This window comes from Electrophorus electricus, chromosome 2 (genome assembly GCF_041902795.1).
Source record: "Electrophorus electricus isolate QZ-2024a chromosome 2, ASM4190279v1, whole genome shotgun sequence".
Lineage (NCBI taxonomy): Eukaryota > Metazoa > Chordata > Actinopteri > Gymnotiformes > Gymnotidae > Electrophorus > Electrophorus electricus.
This window is the reverse complement of record NC_137498.1, coordinates 18,910,386-18,926,974: the sequence shown is the minus strand read 5'-3', so window position 1 is coordinate 18,926,974 and position 16,589 is coordinate 18,910,386. Positions and strand designations below refer to the sequence as shown.

General features: G+C 42.6%; 1 protein-coding gene across 10 annotated transcripts in view; it reads left to right on the top strand.

The window, feature by feature from the left end:
• Positions 1 to 16,589, top strand: part of myo6a (myosin VIa) — a 60,808-nt gene that overhangs the window by 8,846 nt on the left and 35,373 nt on the right. For all 10 annotated transcript variants that reach the window (XM_027026051.3, XM_035528907.2, XM_035528904.2 and 7 more), the window contains exons 2-10: positions 3,462 to 3,587; positions 6,110 to 6,179; positions 7,026 to 7,099; positions 8,995 to 9,124; positions 9,749 to 9,854; positions 10,062 to 10,117; positions 10,726 to 10,823; positions 12,670 to 12,834; positions 15,926 to 16,006. In XM_027026051.3, coding sequence (XP_026881852.3) covers positions 3,471 to 3,587; positions 6,110 to 6,179; positions 7,026 to 7,099; positions 8,995 to 9,124; positions 9,749 to 9,854; positions 10,062 to 10,117; positions 10,726 to 10,823; positions 12,670 to 12,834; positions 15,926 to 16,006 — 897 coding nt within the window. In that variant the 5' untranslated portion in view covers positions 3,462 to 3,470. The remainder of the gene's footprint in view (positions 1 to 3,461; positions 3,588 to 6,109; positions 6,180 to 7,025; positions 7,100 to 8,994; positions 9,125 to 9,748; positions 9,855 to 10,061; positions 10,118 to 10,725; positions 10,824 to 12,669; positions 12,835 to 15,925; positions 16,007 to 16,589) is intronic.

The window sequence follows — 16,589 nt, the reverse complement described above, 5'->3', positions numbered from 1 at the left end:
TACATCCTTTATTTCAAACCTCGTGTGTGTGTGTGTGTGTGTGTGTGTGTGTGTGTGTGTGTGTGTGTGTGTGTGTGTGTGTGTGTGTGTGTGTGTGTTAGGCTGTAAGAATGAAAGGAGAGTTGAACAATCCACCTGTTACTCTCTTTTCCCTTTCCATGTTGGACTGGCAAATTATACCCAGTGTAGTGTAGACACCTCTGGAGCCTAGCAGGACAGTAACATTAGTTTTTAGCTATGCCCAGCTCCTCTCCGACCCGCCTCTTCTCCGAAGTGCTTGTTCCCTTCAGTGCCGCCTCCCAGCATTGTAAGACAGGCACTTTTAGCAATGTTAGCAGCTTTTCTGTGTAGTTCTGTTCGATGTCATTCAGAAGCATCAGACGTGGACATTAGTGTATTGTTATTTATGTAGATACTGAATCTGAGCTAAATCCTTTTGGACTTAATATACTGAAGCAGAACAGCGTGACGGGTCTTTTGCAGAACACTTCACTGGAAAGAGTTCTTAAAGCCTACTAGGAAAGGTCCCAGATACTGCCATAAGGTTCAAGCCATATCTTTTTATCTCATCATCACTGACTGGTATAAATCACTGTCCTTGGTTGATGGTAATGAATTCAGCTTCATTAATCTCTCTGGGTCAGTTTGGTAAACGGTGACCCAGTGCGTTGTCATGGCACTGGAGAGAAATTAGCTCAGTGCCGTGTCCTTAATTCTGTCTCCGGCTCGAAGACTAAGCAGTTGATGGTTGATGTCATAAGTGTTAGAATTGGCTTCCTGCTCCTTTCTTGGCTATAGAATCTCAGCCAACACACGTAGTTGTGCCGAACAGAGGAACAGCCAGATGGTACCGGTGTCGCTTGAATATGGCAATTCAAGCATGCTGCTGAGTCTGAGACTTGAGTTATGTGGTTTTAAAAAGTGCTGAAAACATTTAGTATCAAAACAATGAAGTCGAATGTTTTCAAATGCTTTCAGATTAGTCTCTGTGAATAATCATGTAAAAACATTTCTTAAACAGTGGCAAGAAACCTGTATGCAGTATGGCATTGTTCATCTAAATATCATATGATAACATATTGTATTCCTAATATATATTGTGACTTTCCAGATATTTTTGCACTAATCCATAAATTTAATCTGGACAAATCCTCAACTGCTGGAGTGAAGCAGAGACCTTTTCATACTGTAGTCCACTACTCAGTGTAGTCTCACTTTTTAAACAGAGTTGTACTCCACTATTTCCCAGGCCTTGGTGTAACAGAGTGACACTTCAGTGAGAAACCCAGAGTACTTTACCATGTGTCTAACACTCAGGAGCTGGTCTGGAGGAAAGCCTTATGTCCCCATGGACATTCTGTACCTTTTACGATCCTGACATTAAATCACTGTCAAACTTTAAACTCTCGTCTTTTCCTTGCTGGTTGGGATGCGCTCAGTTGAGTCTCACTGCCAAGGTGCATTATGGTCAATTGTTCTGTTCAACTGGTCAGAGAACAAAAAGCAGTCTGAACTTTTCCACAAATTTGTGTGTGCAAAATAGTTTGTGTGGTGACTGTCTCTATAACAGAAGGGATGAATGAAGTCCTGTGTCCTGACATAGACCTCCTCTTTCCTGGCCTACCTCAAGTCCACAAACCCTTGAAAGCCTCCTTCTGACTAAATGAAAGCCTTCCAGTTGGTGACCAAATGGTGGCGTTTCCCCACTGTCTGGCCACACCTGATTTGCATCACAGAACAGCCAGTGTCATAAAAATGGAATTTGCGACTTCCTTCTGTCAAACCTGGGATCAGGCAACTGACTGTGCAATAAAGTCAGACTCGGTTGACTGAGTAAGGTAGCGCTTTAAAGCTAAAGCGGTCTAGTGAAGGCCTGATCCTGGGGTGGTAGTTGCTGCAGCCTCTCTTCTCCTGGTGCAACCCCTGGGCTGCACAGTGCGACGCCCCCAGCCATGGTACGTGCTTTCCCTGTGTGTGCTAGAGTTGTTTTCTGAAGGGGATTCTAATGGCCTTCTGCTACTCCAAGAGCCAAGTGTTAGAGTTGGGACATTAAAAGATTGACTCGGGCTCAGAGCTGGGAGCTGGCCTGGACTGAGGCCTTTTGTGTTGTCTATGGGTACGGCTCTCTTTAAGGGACACTTTTAAGAGGGAGAAAAAATCCAGATATGTGAAAAGCTTCTCAGAAGCCTTGTGTACTTTCAGGTCTTAGGGTTGTGGCAAAAAATGACTGCAGCTGGCAACAGCACCAGCAGAGCTGCTTATGTACGCCTGTGAGACAGGCAGCATAAATCGAGTTTACTGGCTTATACTCCAGAAAGTGTAAGTTTTCTCTAAGTGAAGTAAGCCAGCATGAGTTGTAGGGTAGTATTATTCTATTTCAAAGCTTGTTGGATTTTGTAGCTGTGATGGAATTTTGGTCGTTTTGAGTCGTTTGAATATGACCTACTTGTAGATGAGATTCATTGGTTGGTTGTGAGAAAATTGTCCAAATACAGATTGAAACAACCTCACTGAGTGCTTCGGTGGGAAGTGCCTAAATATGAGTACTGTGTATATCTTTATCCCCTTCCTGTTTTATGTATATGCAGCCATTTCTCTTCTTTTGCGTTGAGTGTCGGGCCAGTCTAGTACGAATTGAGATTTTGTTTGTCAAAAATCTTAATTTTGATTCATGTACAGTAGTTACTGGTTTAAAGTTTTTAACAGCTCAAAGTTATTCAGAGATGAACATACTGGTAGAATTATTATCTGTTTAACTTTTCAGCTGTTCGTGCCAAGGAGCATATTTTAATGTTCATGACAAATTTAGATGGCGTATTTGTGTTGAGATTTTTTTTCTGTTAACTGTTAACATCTAACAACTTCTCCATGTTAATTTGGTTTGAAACAAAAATCTTGCCAAATTGCCACACTGACACCCATCTTCCGAACAAGCATTTTTCACTCTGTACCAGAGAATAGGCCACATGTACTACAGTTTCTTGGTCTCATTTGCATGTATCCCAGCATTCTTTGCTAGACATAAAATCTGCTAGAATCTGTTCAAATAGCATTTTGAAAAAATTTATATTTGCAGTTAATTGGTTATTCATGTAGTGTTGATGTGGCCAAAAAATTGTATAAATTTAGTTAACCATAGATTAAACTGCTTGCACAAACAAGATTGGTTTAATGAAAATAAGGACATTAAAAATGATGTGTGATATGTTACAGAAAGCAGCAGCATGAAAACGTGCTTAATATTTCACTGATTTAAATTATTGCAGTATTTGACAATATTATCATCTTAAGGCTACAAACAACTCACATATACTCTGAGATCTATGAGATGCAAAGCAGGCTGCATGCTTAAATTGATCTTTTCTGTTCTGCAAAACTCAAATGATAGTAGTGATAAGTGTTGTTGTTGATGTTGATGTCTGATGGTCCCCCCCATCCTGTCCCGTGCTGTGTGATTGCAGTGTGGCGAGATGGAGGATGGGAAACAGGTGTGGGCACCCCACCCTACAGACGGGTTCCAGCTGGGCACCATCGTGGACATCGGAGCGGACAGTCTGACTATTGAGCCCCTCAAGGAGAGAGGCAAGGTGAGCCCCCCCCCCCCCCCCCCCCCACTGATCTTTCTGCATTTTGTTCCCAGGATGAGAGTGGTGTGACACACACACACACACAGAGCCTTCTGCTTGTTTGCTTTTGCCGCTTAAGTCTTGTGTCTGCGGTTAGACGCAGGAGGATGAACTGCTGACGGGTCTTTGGCAGTGCACGCACAGATGAGGTGCTTTGTCTGCTAAATAGTAGCAGTAGAGTTACAGAGTTATGCTCCTGGGGCCCTCTTCACACAGCCTCATTCAGCAAGCAGTAGAAACTTTGAAAAGTGCCAGGGCATGTATGTGTGTATGTGTGCACGTACATGTGCATGCACGTGCGTGGGTGTGTGGGTGTGGGTGTGGGTGTGTAGGTGTGGGTGTGTGGGTGTGCATGCATGAGACAGAGAGAGGCATTACATCTGTGCCATGTGATGTTGGACGGATGTGCCTTGAGTGTGTAGCTCTGATGGCTGGCACAATGCAAGTGTTCATGGACGGAGTGTGTGTGTGCCAACAGAGGCAGGCACCCTCAAACACCATCCAGTGCTGATTGGTGGGAGGAGTTGGAGAAACACAGAGGGGTGGGGTTTGGAAGAGTAAGGGATAGAGAGAGGGAGAGTGAAAAGGAATTTTATAAAAGCAGTCCGCATGACTCCATGTCATCCTCTTTGAATGGTGGTGTCAGTGCCAAAGTGTTGCAGCATCTTGGGCACAGAGACAAGCTGAGAAAGAGGCCTGCACACACACACACACACACACACACACACACACACACACACACACACACACACATATTTGGATGACCGGTTTCCTCACAACCCAAAGTGGCTGAGTTCTCACAGTCACCCTGAAAGGGGACATGGGCTGTGGAATTCTGAAGCGATTTCCGAGGTGCAGCTGAAGCAGGCTGACCTCTGGCCACTTTGACAAACACCCTCTCCTCAGTACCCCTGCCTAGTGTGTGGAATGGGTGAGGGACACCTTCCTGCCGGGTGAGTGACCCTGGGACCTCAAGACCAGCAGGGTGTCCCTGATGAGTTAACACTGTGTGCACTCGAGCTGCCATGCCATAGGTCACCAGAGAGCAAGAGAGAGAGAGAGTCCCTCTTTTTTTCAAATTTTGAACTATAGGGGCACATTGTGTCTCAGATAAGGGCATTTGTTTAAAAAAAAAAGCTCTTAATTTTTATTTTAACTACTGTGTAATTTCAGAGATATAAGAAGCCTGTCCTTCATTACACCATAGACATGCCATTCCTGTTCATTGTTTACCAGTCTTTTATACAATTCATTGTCATTTCCACATACATTTGTTGCCTGATTTCATCCTAGTAGCAGTCAGTTACAAAAATGACATGGTTTTAGTGGTACTGAAGCAAATGCCATTGTAATGAATAGATTGCCATTGGGCTCATAAACCTTTTTGGAAGTAGAGAATGTCATTTCCATTGCCAGTTAGACTTTCTGACTTCAAAAACTGATTGTCTTGGATTTGATTTTTATTTTATTTTTTTATTTTTTATCAGATAGTGTCATTAATGCCTTTTCCTTCTGAAACGGAACCTCAGCGGCAATGCAGAGAGTGTGACATGATTCCAAAGTCCAGGAAAACTGAATGCAGGAAACTGTCAAGGAGGATGTCCCGTTCTGACTTTTATGTACTTCCTGCAGTGATAACAGATTATTCTTCATCCCTTCTTAGACACAGCCAGAATGAGCGGGGGTTGCTGGATAAGTTTCCACATTGTCCAGGTCTACTCTGTATCATCGCAACCTTATTAGAAGCCAATATCCCACGCAAGCTTTGAGAATATAACAGTATTAGAATGACTCATCCTGGCAAATTGCACTAAAAAGAAACTTGGTACACATTTGCAATAGGATAATGGAGTTTGCTATTTGTCTCTCTCTGTCTCTTTTTTTGCCTTTCTTTCTGTCTCTGTGTTTCTTTCACTTTCGCTGTCTTTCTGGGCTGCTCTTTCATGCGTGTTACTAGCTTTGCAGGATGAATAATACATTAAAGTGAACCTGTTATAGAACCCTTTGTGCGTGCGAGCCTGCATGTGTGTGCGTATGCTCGCATGTTTACTAACCTCGGCAAGCATTCCTCAGGTCCTGTTGCACAACATTCCTCCAGATACAGACAGTGATATTCATACCTCATAAATAATTTTGAAGTGCTAAACTTTAATGCCACTTACCATACTGTTGCCCCTACTGTCACATGCCAACACATGAGAAAAGCTGCCCACTTTGGTTTTGTCATTTCTGCTCTTCACTGGATGCAGTGAGTGCAGCGCAGTTAGTGCCGTTCCAAAGGACTCCCCAAGGCCACAAAAACCTTACCAAATAAAAATATATGTATGAGTGCTTTTGAAAACGTTTGGCTGGTTTGTTTGGCTTATTTTGTCTGTTTGGGGGAAGTCATGCACAGTAAGCATGGCTGATGATGATGTGCTATGTGCTAACAAACAGTGAGTCATGAGTGGCATGCTAACACTGAGGCGTTTCCTGTGTTGCAGACTTTCCTTGCTCCCGTCAACCAGGTGTTCCCTGCCGAGGATGACGTCAACAAACACGTGGAAGACAACTGTGAGTGTACTCTCCTTGTGTTTTTGTGTTGCATCTGTTTTTGGTAGGTTTTAGGTCTAGTGCAGGTTTGCCACTTGGAAAATTAGTTTTTATTTATTGATTTGATTGAATTATTGGTTTGATATTTTAATATGTGCTCACACCAGCTCAGAATTCTTTTTTTGTTTGTTTGGTTTTTTTTGTTTTGTTTTTTGTTTTCTTCCTTTGGACATACCATCTGAAAATGGTCAGTAGTGCCAAAGCAAATCCTACCAATGGTTTTGAGATCCCAGCTGTGCTTTGTGCTGTTCCCAGTTTTCTCAGAGAAAACAACTGTTGTTAAGCTCAGGACACGATGATCTCATCCCTGGTCAAGTGGTCGGACAGGAAACAGTAGCCACATAAGTGGCTACAGTATCTATATATGAAAGTGAAGGTTACATGGAGCTTTTTGCAGTATCGTAACATTTAGAGAGGACACTGTTGCTGACAACATGACCACAGTATTAAACTGTGACTGCCCATTTTCAAGCATTTTGCTGGGTGTCAGCATGATTGGACACCTGAGCAGAGATGCTTTAGCATGCTTTTTTATTGTTGCGTGCTTACCAATATCATGTGATCAAAACAAAAAAGCATCCAAGCCAATCTTAATATGTACGAGGAATACTGTCCTCCCAGATTAGTGATACTATTATACTGTGTTATAGCAATAGTTAGAAGATGTCAACTGTTGCCAAATGTTTGAAGGGAAAAAGAAAATAACCCATTTCTTTTATTTCATTTTGGTTATCTGATCTCATCAGTACATCTCTGTCCATAGTGTTATTTTTACAATATCTCATCCTCTCTGTTTTTCTCTTACAGGCTCGTTGATGTACTTGAATGAAGCCACTTTACTAAACAATGTCCGCGTGCGCTACAGCAAAGACAAAATTTACGTGAGTGTTAGAGGCCCACTGAAACACCACAGACCACTTGAAGCCTGCAACCAGACCCCCGGCTAACCACACGTGTGTCCCGGAGCTGCCAGATTTCATTGCTCTTTGGAAAACACTGCTCATGGCCCTTGGTTCTGATTCTTTATAGACCAGAGGAACAGCACAGTCCCTTGTTCCAGGCACCACACCCGTCTTTCTTCACCACTATAGCAGTATGGGGTTTTGTTTTGTTTTTTTTTTGTTTGTTTTTTTTTGGTGTTCTTACTTTCTCCCCCCTCTTTTCTATTCTGCTGTGACACACAAATTGTCCTTTTTTTCTCTCTTTTCTTTTGCTGTGGGATGGTTTCCTGATTTATCCATCATTTCTCCCACCTGTTTCACAATAATTCATGTTCATCAACTAGATGGTTTTTTTTGCACTTCTCTCTCTCACTCTCTTGCTCTCCCGTTCTCCTCCATTAGAGGTGATATGGCCTGCAGGAGGCTGAAGTAGTTAAGGCCTTGAATCTTCTGGAAGAGTTGCCCTCATATTTCTCCCTCTCTTTTGCTTTATGCAGACTAATTTATACTCTCTACAAACAGAACCATCCGCTCACTTCAGTATGTTCAAAATTTGTCCATGAGCATTCTCTTACATGATAGAAAAATAATCCCACATCACCAAAATTCTCTATCAGTTACACTGGCTCCCTTTCCCTCTACACATTCAGTTTAAGCTCCTCCTGCATACATACAAAGCTCTGCACAGTCCTGCACCTCCCTACCTAGCTGAACTCCTACACTCACACTGCCCCAGCCGTACACTTCGGTCCTCTGATGCAGGTCTCCTCTCATCCCCAGGTTTAGGTTGGTCTCTCTAGGAGGCAGGTCTTTCATTGTCATGGCTCCAAAACTATGGAACAGTGTACCTCAATTTCTCTGTCTGCTCTTCACTTTCCTCATTCAAATCCTTAAAAGATACATCTTCTCTCAACATTTTTCATCACCTTTGTTTCTGGTAATAGTTGTTAACGTGTTTTTTTGGGTTTTTTTTTCCCCATTTGTATTGTTGTAAATCGACCTTGAGTTTTATAAAGGCGCTATATAAATTAAACGCCCACCCTCCTGTCTGTCAGCTATCTCCGTTCTCTTTTTTTTCTCTCTCACTACTCTCACTACTCTCTGCTTTTTTAGCTTTATTTTCTACTGTTTTGAGTGCTGAGCCCTGGTTTCTGTGCTCTCTCACCAACTTCAGAATTCATTGTGGCGATTGTCGAATTCTAGCAAAAGCAGTAGCTTTTCTTCAGCCGCCACCTAGTGGTCACATTGAGTCACTGCAACACATTTGACATTTTCCCTGCATTGTATACATCTTAATTTACATTTAATAAGTCGAGCAGACGCTCTTATTTACATAGATCTGAGGAAACTGGCTTGCCCTGTTTACATATAAAGTAGCAAAAGGATAATATCAGCCAGGACCAAGTGTGTAACTTCATGATTCATAGCCAAATAATGCTCTGGCATGAAACCACTAATCTTGAGTAACAAACCCACATGAAATAATTTACTTCCTAACAACAAATAAAATAAACACAGTACAGGGAAAAGACAATAGAAAGCGAAACTGGAGACAATAATTAATTGAACAATAAGTAACTCTAATACAGAAATAAAAGCGTGACTGGGATGTTAAAGTGCACACTGTCAGCCTTAATTTGAGGGTTTAGGGCTGTATTAGATGAACCATATAAGAATTTCTATCCCCAGTCCCCCTATTTCAGTTGTTGCACAAATTAATATTAGTTCAAAATGGTGTGTTCAGTTCTAAATTCCACTTGATTTTATTTGATTGGATTTTTTTTTTTTTTTTTTTTTTTTAACCACACCTCATTGTGCTGTCCCTTGTCCTGCAGACGTATGTGGCCAACATCCTGATTGCTGTGAACCCTTACTACGACATCCCTAAGCTCTACTCCCTGGACACCATCCAGCAGTACCAGGGCCGCTCTCTGGGCACCCTGCCCCCGCACGTCTATGCCCTCGGTGAGCCCAGCCATAAAGCCCATACAGCCACTGAGCTCGGAGGAGCTGACAGCACTACTTACTGTTATATTGCTGAACGGTGGATGTATTTATATATAATTTATATAATTTTATTATTACACGAAAAAAAACAAATGAAAACTCTGCAGAATTGCACGTAATGCTTGTAACGAATGAAAATTCAAACCTGTACAATACTGTGAGGCGTGTTGCTGAGTGTGTGCTTCTGTTTGCCATGCCTGCTGTTCCCCTACCTCTCTGGGGCTTCACAGCAGGTCACAGCATGTGTGTGAACCTCAGGGTGTTTAGAACTGTGAGCAGCATGTTTTAAGACTCCAGGCCTGGGTCTGGAGTAAACCCTAACCCTATCTCCAGGCCTGGGTCTTTTCATTTTGCTGTAAACGTGATGCTTTTGGCTTTCTGTAGACACATACACATAGCAATAATTCACCTGGCAACTGGATTTCCATTTTTTATGTGTTATGACCTTTATATTAGATATTGTGTATGAGAGAGAGAGAGAGAGAGAGAGAGAGAGAGAGAGAGAGAGAGAGAGAGAGAGAGTGTGTGTTCATACATGCGTGCTTATGTGATTTGTGTTGAAACTCTGTTTGTCTCTTCCAGCTGATAAAGCCTTTCGTGACATGAAGGTCCTGAAGATGAGTCAGTCCATTATTGTCTCTGGAGAATCAGGGGCAGGGAAGACCGAAAACACCAAGTTTGTACTCAGGTGTGAGCACAGTCCTGCTTGCACCTCATGCACAGTGTTGGCTAAAAATCACCACATTTCCCATAAGGCTTCATTCCCACAACAGCAGCTGTGGGCCTAGTGGGGACCTTGTTTTTGCTGTGCTGAGCGCAGTCGAGCAGGTGACAATGACCCAACCTGATTATCTCCTGATTATCCACCCGTATGTTTTCTTCTGTTGCTATTCAGGTATTTAACCACCTCTTATGGTACAGGTCAGGACATTGATGAGAGGATAGTGGAAGGTACGTGCACACTTGCATTGTGGCATGCACTGCCTGGCTAGCACACAAGCTGTGACATCTTTATTTGGGACACATTTTTACTAGTCAAAATTTAGAAACATTTTTGTTTTTGATCTTACTAGTGAAAAATGTTATTTTTTACTAGAATTGGAGAAATAAATTCTGAATTTAAGAATTAGAATCTTGATATCAAGAAATTAATTATGGATATCACAAATAAATGTGTTGATATCAGGAAATACATTTTTACTAGTAATAAAACAAAATTGGAAAAGTCTCTTCCTTTTGCTATTAAGTTCCATTCTATTCAGTGATGTTATTTGTTGTGTTTGGTCCATGAGTTTTAAAACCTCTGATCTTGGCATGCCTCTGTGTTCCCTCTACTACTGTGGTCATTGGATAGCATTGGATGGTTAATTTTAGGATGGTATTTTTATTGTACTTCTAGATTTACACGTTGTACCGCTGACTGTAGAACTGGATTATTTTCTTCTGAGTATTTCCAGACTACTGAAGGTTGTTGGGCATATGTACTATAATTAAAGATGCAGAGGTCATAAGAATTGCAGTATTTGCTGACAGAGGACCTTTTTTTTTGCTCTTGGCAGCTAACCCGTTGCTGGAGGCCTTCGGTAATGCCAAGACGGTCCGTAACAACAACAGCAGCCGCTTTGGCAAGTTTGTGGAGATCCACTTCAACAGCAAGGTGAGTCAACCTCACCCCAGATGATGCGTGCCCTACTTCACCCCAAAGGGCGGTATGATTGGTCTGTCGGTCCAACCTCTTTCTACCTGAAACTAATTGCACCCCTCACTGTATCTCTCACCATACGTACCTCAAGTACCTCAAGTGCCTTTAAAAGATGAGGCTCCATGAATCAGTCTTTATAAAACCATAACTTTGTCATTTTTTAGTTGAAGAAACAAGTTATACTGCATTTCACAAAAGGATCAGATGTCATCAGCCATTCCTCCTCACGCATTACTGCAGGAGTTGTCTACTGTATTAACTGGAAGAGAGCAGCAAGAATCAGCTTTACACTGGAGAAATCAAGAGAAGGCGTACTGATCATTTTGTTGAACACCTGCAGACCATCAAAATTAAGAATTTGTCATTTCCTGTGGCAAGACATTTGAATGATAATGGGCATTGCATTAATGGCATATCTGTTTGCATTGCCAGTTGTTGCTATGGCAGCAATGAAGTTAGGAAAGTCAAATAAAAAGAACTCATCTACCCTCTGAACCTCAGAACCCCATGGAATAAATTTTATAAATTAAACAACACCTTTTCTCTAATATAATCTGGTTACTTTTCCTAGAACTTCAGAAGTGCTTTGCTTGCACAGGTGGTGAAGGACCTCTGTCTGAAATTGGTCCTGTTTCTCTTGAAACCATGATCAGCCATAACATTAAAGCCACTGCCAGGTGAAGTGAATAACATTTATCTTGTTACGGTGGCATCTGTCTAGGGGTGGGATATATAGGTTAGTAAACAGTCAGTTCATGAAGTTGGTGTGTTGGAAGGTGGTATAATGGACATAAGGATCTGACTTTCACAAAGGCCAAATGGTGAAGGCTAGATGACTGGCTCAAAACATCTCCAAACAGCAGGTCTTGAGGGGTTGTGCCAGTATGCAGTATGATAGAGAGGTATCAGAACACACAGTGCATTGCAGCTTGCTGTGTATGGGGCTGCATAGCTGCTCACTGGACAGAGTGCCCATGCTAACCCGTATACACCAGACTACAGAAGGTTGATAATATATTAAGTGTTTGCTGACCGAAAATGCTTACAATGGGCATATGAGCGTCAGAAAGAGACCACGAGTAATGAAAGAAGGCGGCCCTGTCTAATGAATCATATTTTCTTTTACATCATGTGGATAGCTGGGTGCATGTGCATCGCTTATCTGAGGACGAGATGGCTCCAGGATGCACTTTGGGAAGAAGACAAGCTGGCAGATGCAGTGTGATGCTCTGGGCAAAGTTATGCTGGGATACTTTGGGTCCTGGCATTCATATGGATCTTATTTTGACATATACCACCTACCCCAGCACTGTTGCAGACCAAGCACACTCCTCCACAGCAGTGGTATTCCCTAATGGCAGGGGCCTCTTTCAGCAGGATAATTGTTGCAACACTGCAACGATTAATCAGAACAGGTTTGAGGAACATGAAAAGGAGTTCAAGATGTTGACTTGGCCTATAAATTTCCCAGACCTCAAATCCATCAAGCATATGTGGGATGTTTTAGAAAAACAAGTCTGATCCACAGAGGTCTCACCTCAAATCTTACAGGATGAGGGTGACCTACACAATATCGGGCAGGTGGTTTTAACGTTATGGCTGATTGGTGCATGTGCTTATTGAAACATTCTTTTGTCATTGTGTGTACAGCTTGTCTGTCATGCATTTGTTTGTGCAAATGAGCCGTGTAGGTTCCACTCAAGATTTCTGTTGATGGCACTCTGAATGTGAGGAGATGTATATGGGTGTAAGTCCTATATACACGGAGTGTCCTTTGCTAATGTGTGTGTATGGTATCCAGAATGCTGTAGTGGGGGGGTTCGTGTCCCACTACCTCCTGGAGAAGTCACGGATCTGCAGGCAGAGCTCGGAGGAGAGAAACTACCACATCTTCTACCGGCTGTGTGCAGGGGCCCCGGAGGACATCCGGCAGAAGTTCCACCTCTCCTCTCCAGACTCCTTCAGGGTGAGTGGAAAGTACGAGGGTGTATTTGTGTCATTATTTTGTGCTTCCCTCAGTGTTATGTTCAGAGGGTTCCTGCATCAGTATCTGAATTCAGGCCTGTTTCTGGTGTCACTGATGCATTACATAGTGAAGTAGACCATTTGGTTTTAGTGGAACCGTCAACAGCCGGCAGAATTCCCCCTGCCCCTGTTCCAAGCAGCTGAATCTCAGCTGGCACAGTGTGCAATATCTATGACCCTTCAGGCCTGGGAGTCAGGAGAGCTCTCGTAGTGTATCGATGGAGGTCCACACAAATGTGTTTGTTGTGAGTAGCCACTAGGTGGCACAGTTGCCCAAGACCAGAAAATTCTCATGTTTTAGTCCTGTGTTCATCTCCACTTTTGGCCGGTGGTTGGGGTCGGAGTGCTGTGGAGTTTTCACCATCATGTCTCTTTCTAATAACGTAGAAATATCTTGTCATACCAAGGATTCTAAAGGCAGTGCAAGAGCGATGCTTAGGCTGCTTAGACTTCTATACTTGCCTTTGGATTTTGGATTCGAGATCTGTGGGGTGGACGAAGAGCTCAGCCACTCGTAATGCCATAAAGCAGCACTCGTTTTAACTTCTGCCACGCAGGACTGCTTTTGTTGTTGTTGTTGTTGTTGTTGTTGCTGTTTTGTGGCTCTGCAAGCTCTGAGGACATATGATTCATCACATCCAAAGCTGAAACTGAGCTTAGATTGCAAGATCACAGCCCGTCTCGATGATCCACGAGGCGCCCAGTGCCTCATGTGGCGATAAGAATCGTTTGAGGTTAAATGCATCCTCTAGAGCACTTGATGGTAAGCTCGCAAGGAAATGGGAGGGATTTTCCTGGCTCAGGCTGTAGATCTGCCACTAAGACGCCGTAATGTACAATTAATACCAGCTCACTTATTCATGGTAGCGTATGAATGTATACAATGCCATTCATATATCCCTGATAGCAAACATACACCTTTATGTAACAGAGAAAAGAAAACTAGAGAAACGAAAATACTGACCACTTTTAGGTGCTTTGATACTCTTGGCAAGTACAACAGTTTTTGTTTACTTGTTTTCTGAAACTTGTTTTCTCACACCAGTGGTGATGATGGAGCATAAAGAGGGAATAACAGCTTTGTGTATATGTCACAAGCACAAACCCTCCAGAAAAAGGTGTTAAAGCATCGGTTTACAAACATAGTACACCGAACCTGCACAACCAAATGGCAGCCCACTTATCACTAAGCGGCTGTACATGAAGAGCACTCTCGTAGCGGACATCGAACCCCGAGTCTCTATAAACCTGCAGTTTCACCCTGAGAATTAACAGCTTGGAGCTTAAGACTCGTATTGCCTCATTGACAGGTGTGCTCCATGTGTGTTCTGAACGGTAGTGTATTGGACAAGTGGTCATATGCATAGCTGGTTTGAGCATTTTATGGCTGATGTAGAGCCTTCATAAAGGTTTTATGGACTGAAGGGTGCTGAAGTAGTTAAGGCATGGAAGATTCTTGTAGATGCATTCCCATGTTGTCTATTTTTCCCTCTGTCCTGCTTTATCCACACAAATGTATGCTGTCTGTCTCGAGTGCTTGTAGACGCCTACCCTCCTGCCTGTCAACTGCCCATCTTCCTCCTCTTCTTTTTCTCTCTCCATCCCCCCTTCCCACTCTCTCATCCTTTCAATTCTCTGTCCTTCTCTCCCTCTTTCTCTGCCCCCTCTCTCGCTCTCTCTCTCTACATCCCCCCACTCCATTGTCAGTAATGAAAGTCATTGTACTGCATTCTCTGCTGACTCCTTTCTTCCCTCAGGACAGCTCCTTGTATTGTTTACTCTCTTTGACACCGCGGATCCGCTTGTCATTTCGTTTATCCTTTGCTCATTTATCTCTCACTGTAGTAATTAAAGGCATCAAAAAAGGTTTCCAGCTGACCATTTTGTCGCATCAGCCAGTTTTGACAATGCTTTTAACAGCTTGCAGCTCAATGAGATGCGTTACAGAAAATTTGTTTTATCGTTTGGGCCAAGTGCAATTTCAAGGAAATGTTTGGAATTTACTGGATGGCATGAATAAATGTGATCTGATGTTTTGTCATGATGATAAGTAAAAACAAGTAAAAAAAGATTCTTCTTTAACAGTCAAATCACACTTTTTGTACTGCCATAGCTTTGAACAGTAATGGTCATGAATGGAAAAGGCATTTGAGATTAGCGAATTAAAGATGAATAATGCTGTCTTTAATTATGCTTGCAAATGACCTGTGATGTGATCAAAATAGATTCCCTAATTGGCTTGCTAAAAGAAATGTATGGTAACATTTGAAATATGTGTGGTTTCTTAAAAAAATAGTTGAAAGTATTGAGCCAAGATGTATGACAACTTTTGGCTTCAGCAGTGCATATAGTTTTGGGAATTTCAGTGAGGTGGGTTTTCAGGCACTAGTTTGGCCCATCAAAAATATTACATAAATGACAACAAGGTCACAGTCTAGGTGCATTCTAGGTGCGTGCGTGCTGAAATCCAAGTCACTTCAAAAGGTTTACAAACTGCAAACCCCTTTCTTTAACTGTAACTAAGCTTTTTGTTGGTCATATCCAGAAATAGACCTCTCAGGGGTGAATGTTCATGTGTATGTTTGAGCGGTTTGGAGCACAATGCGCTGTCACATTTCACTCAACATTCCTAACTAATGAGATTCACCTCGAAGCAGCTCCCTCCCAGAGGGACCCTCAGAAAGCCGTGTTAGACACTGCTGGAAGGACTGCAGACAGACATGTTCCTTACTGGTGATTGTTTAACACTGGAAGACCATTCATGTAGGATTAATCAGCAGTGGAAAATTAATTTAAATCTGCTTTTTTTAAAAAAAGTGCTCTACTGCTGAAAGGTACTCAGCTCATTTGTTTAGCTTGACATTTGTGACATCAGAAGCTCTGGGTGTTTCATGATTTGGGTTTAGGGTGTCAGTTTAGAGCCATCTCAATGGCACTGAAAATGACCACTGTGGAGAATGTATCTAGTCAGGGATCACTCAGTAGAGTATGGTGCTGCCTTTCCTTCCTAACAGCAGACTTATGTTTCGCAGTACCTGAGCCGGGGGTGCACACGCTACTTCGCCACCAAGGACACAGACAAGCAGATTCTTCAGAACCGCAAGAGCGCAGAGGTAATGCACCTGCCATTCATAAACCTGTGCAAGGTCTCAGCACAGCATCGGCCACGCCTCCGGGCCATGCCCACCCTGGCCTCTGAGCCAAGCACACTTCATCTGCAGTTTTGGGTTGCTCAACAAAAAAATGTGTTCCAGACCAATGTTTTCCTCAGGTATAGTTGGTTGAATTGGATGCTGACCAAATATCATGGAGGACACGTGCACACGTGTACACACACACACACACACACACACACACACACACACACACACACACACACACACACACACACACACACACACAATGAACACCTGCAAAGTATTGATGAAGCAAAAATGGAGCTGATTTAAAACCCTCACCAATGAGAATGCTTTCTGCTTATAATTAATGATTCAGAACAGCTCTATTGTAAGTGCGCCTTGTAAAACTAGTAGAATGAATTATTTTTGTTTGCAGCAATACAAGAGACTTTTGTTCCCAGCCTCTGGGACTAGACATGATTAATTCATTATAAGCTTAGCACTGTCCAGGGAATGGTATTCAACTGAACTGCTTTATTATTAATTAGACTTGTGCGCTTGCTGTTGTAGGAAGACA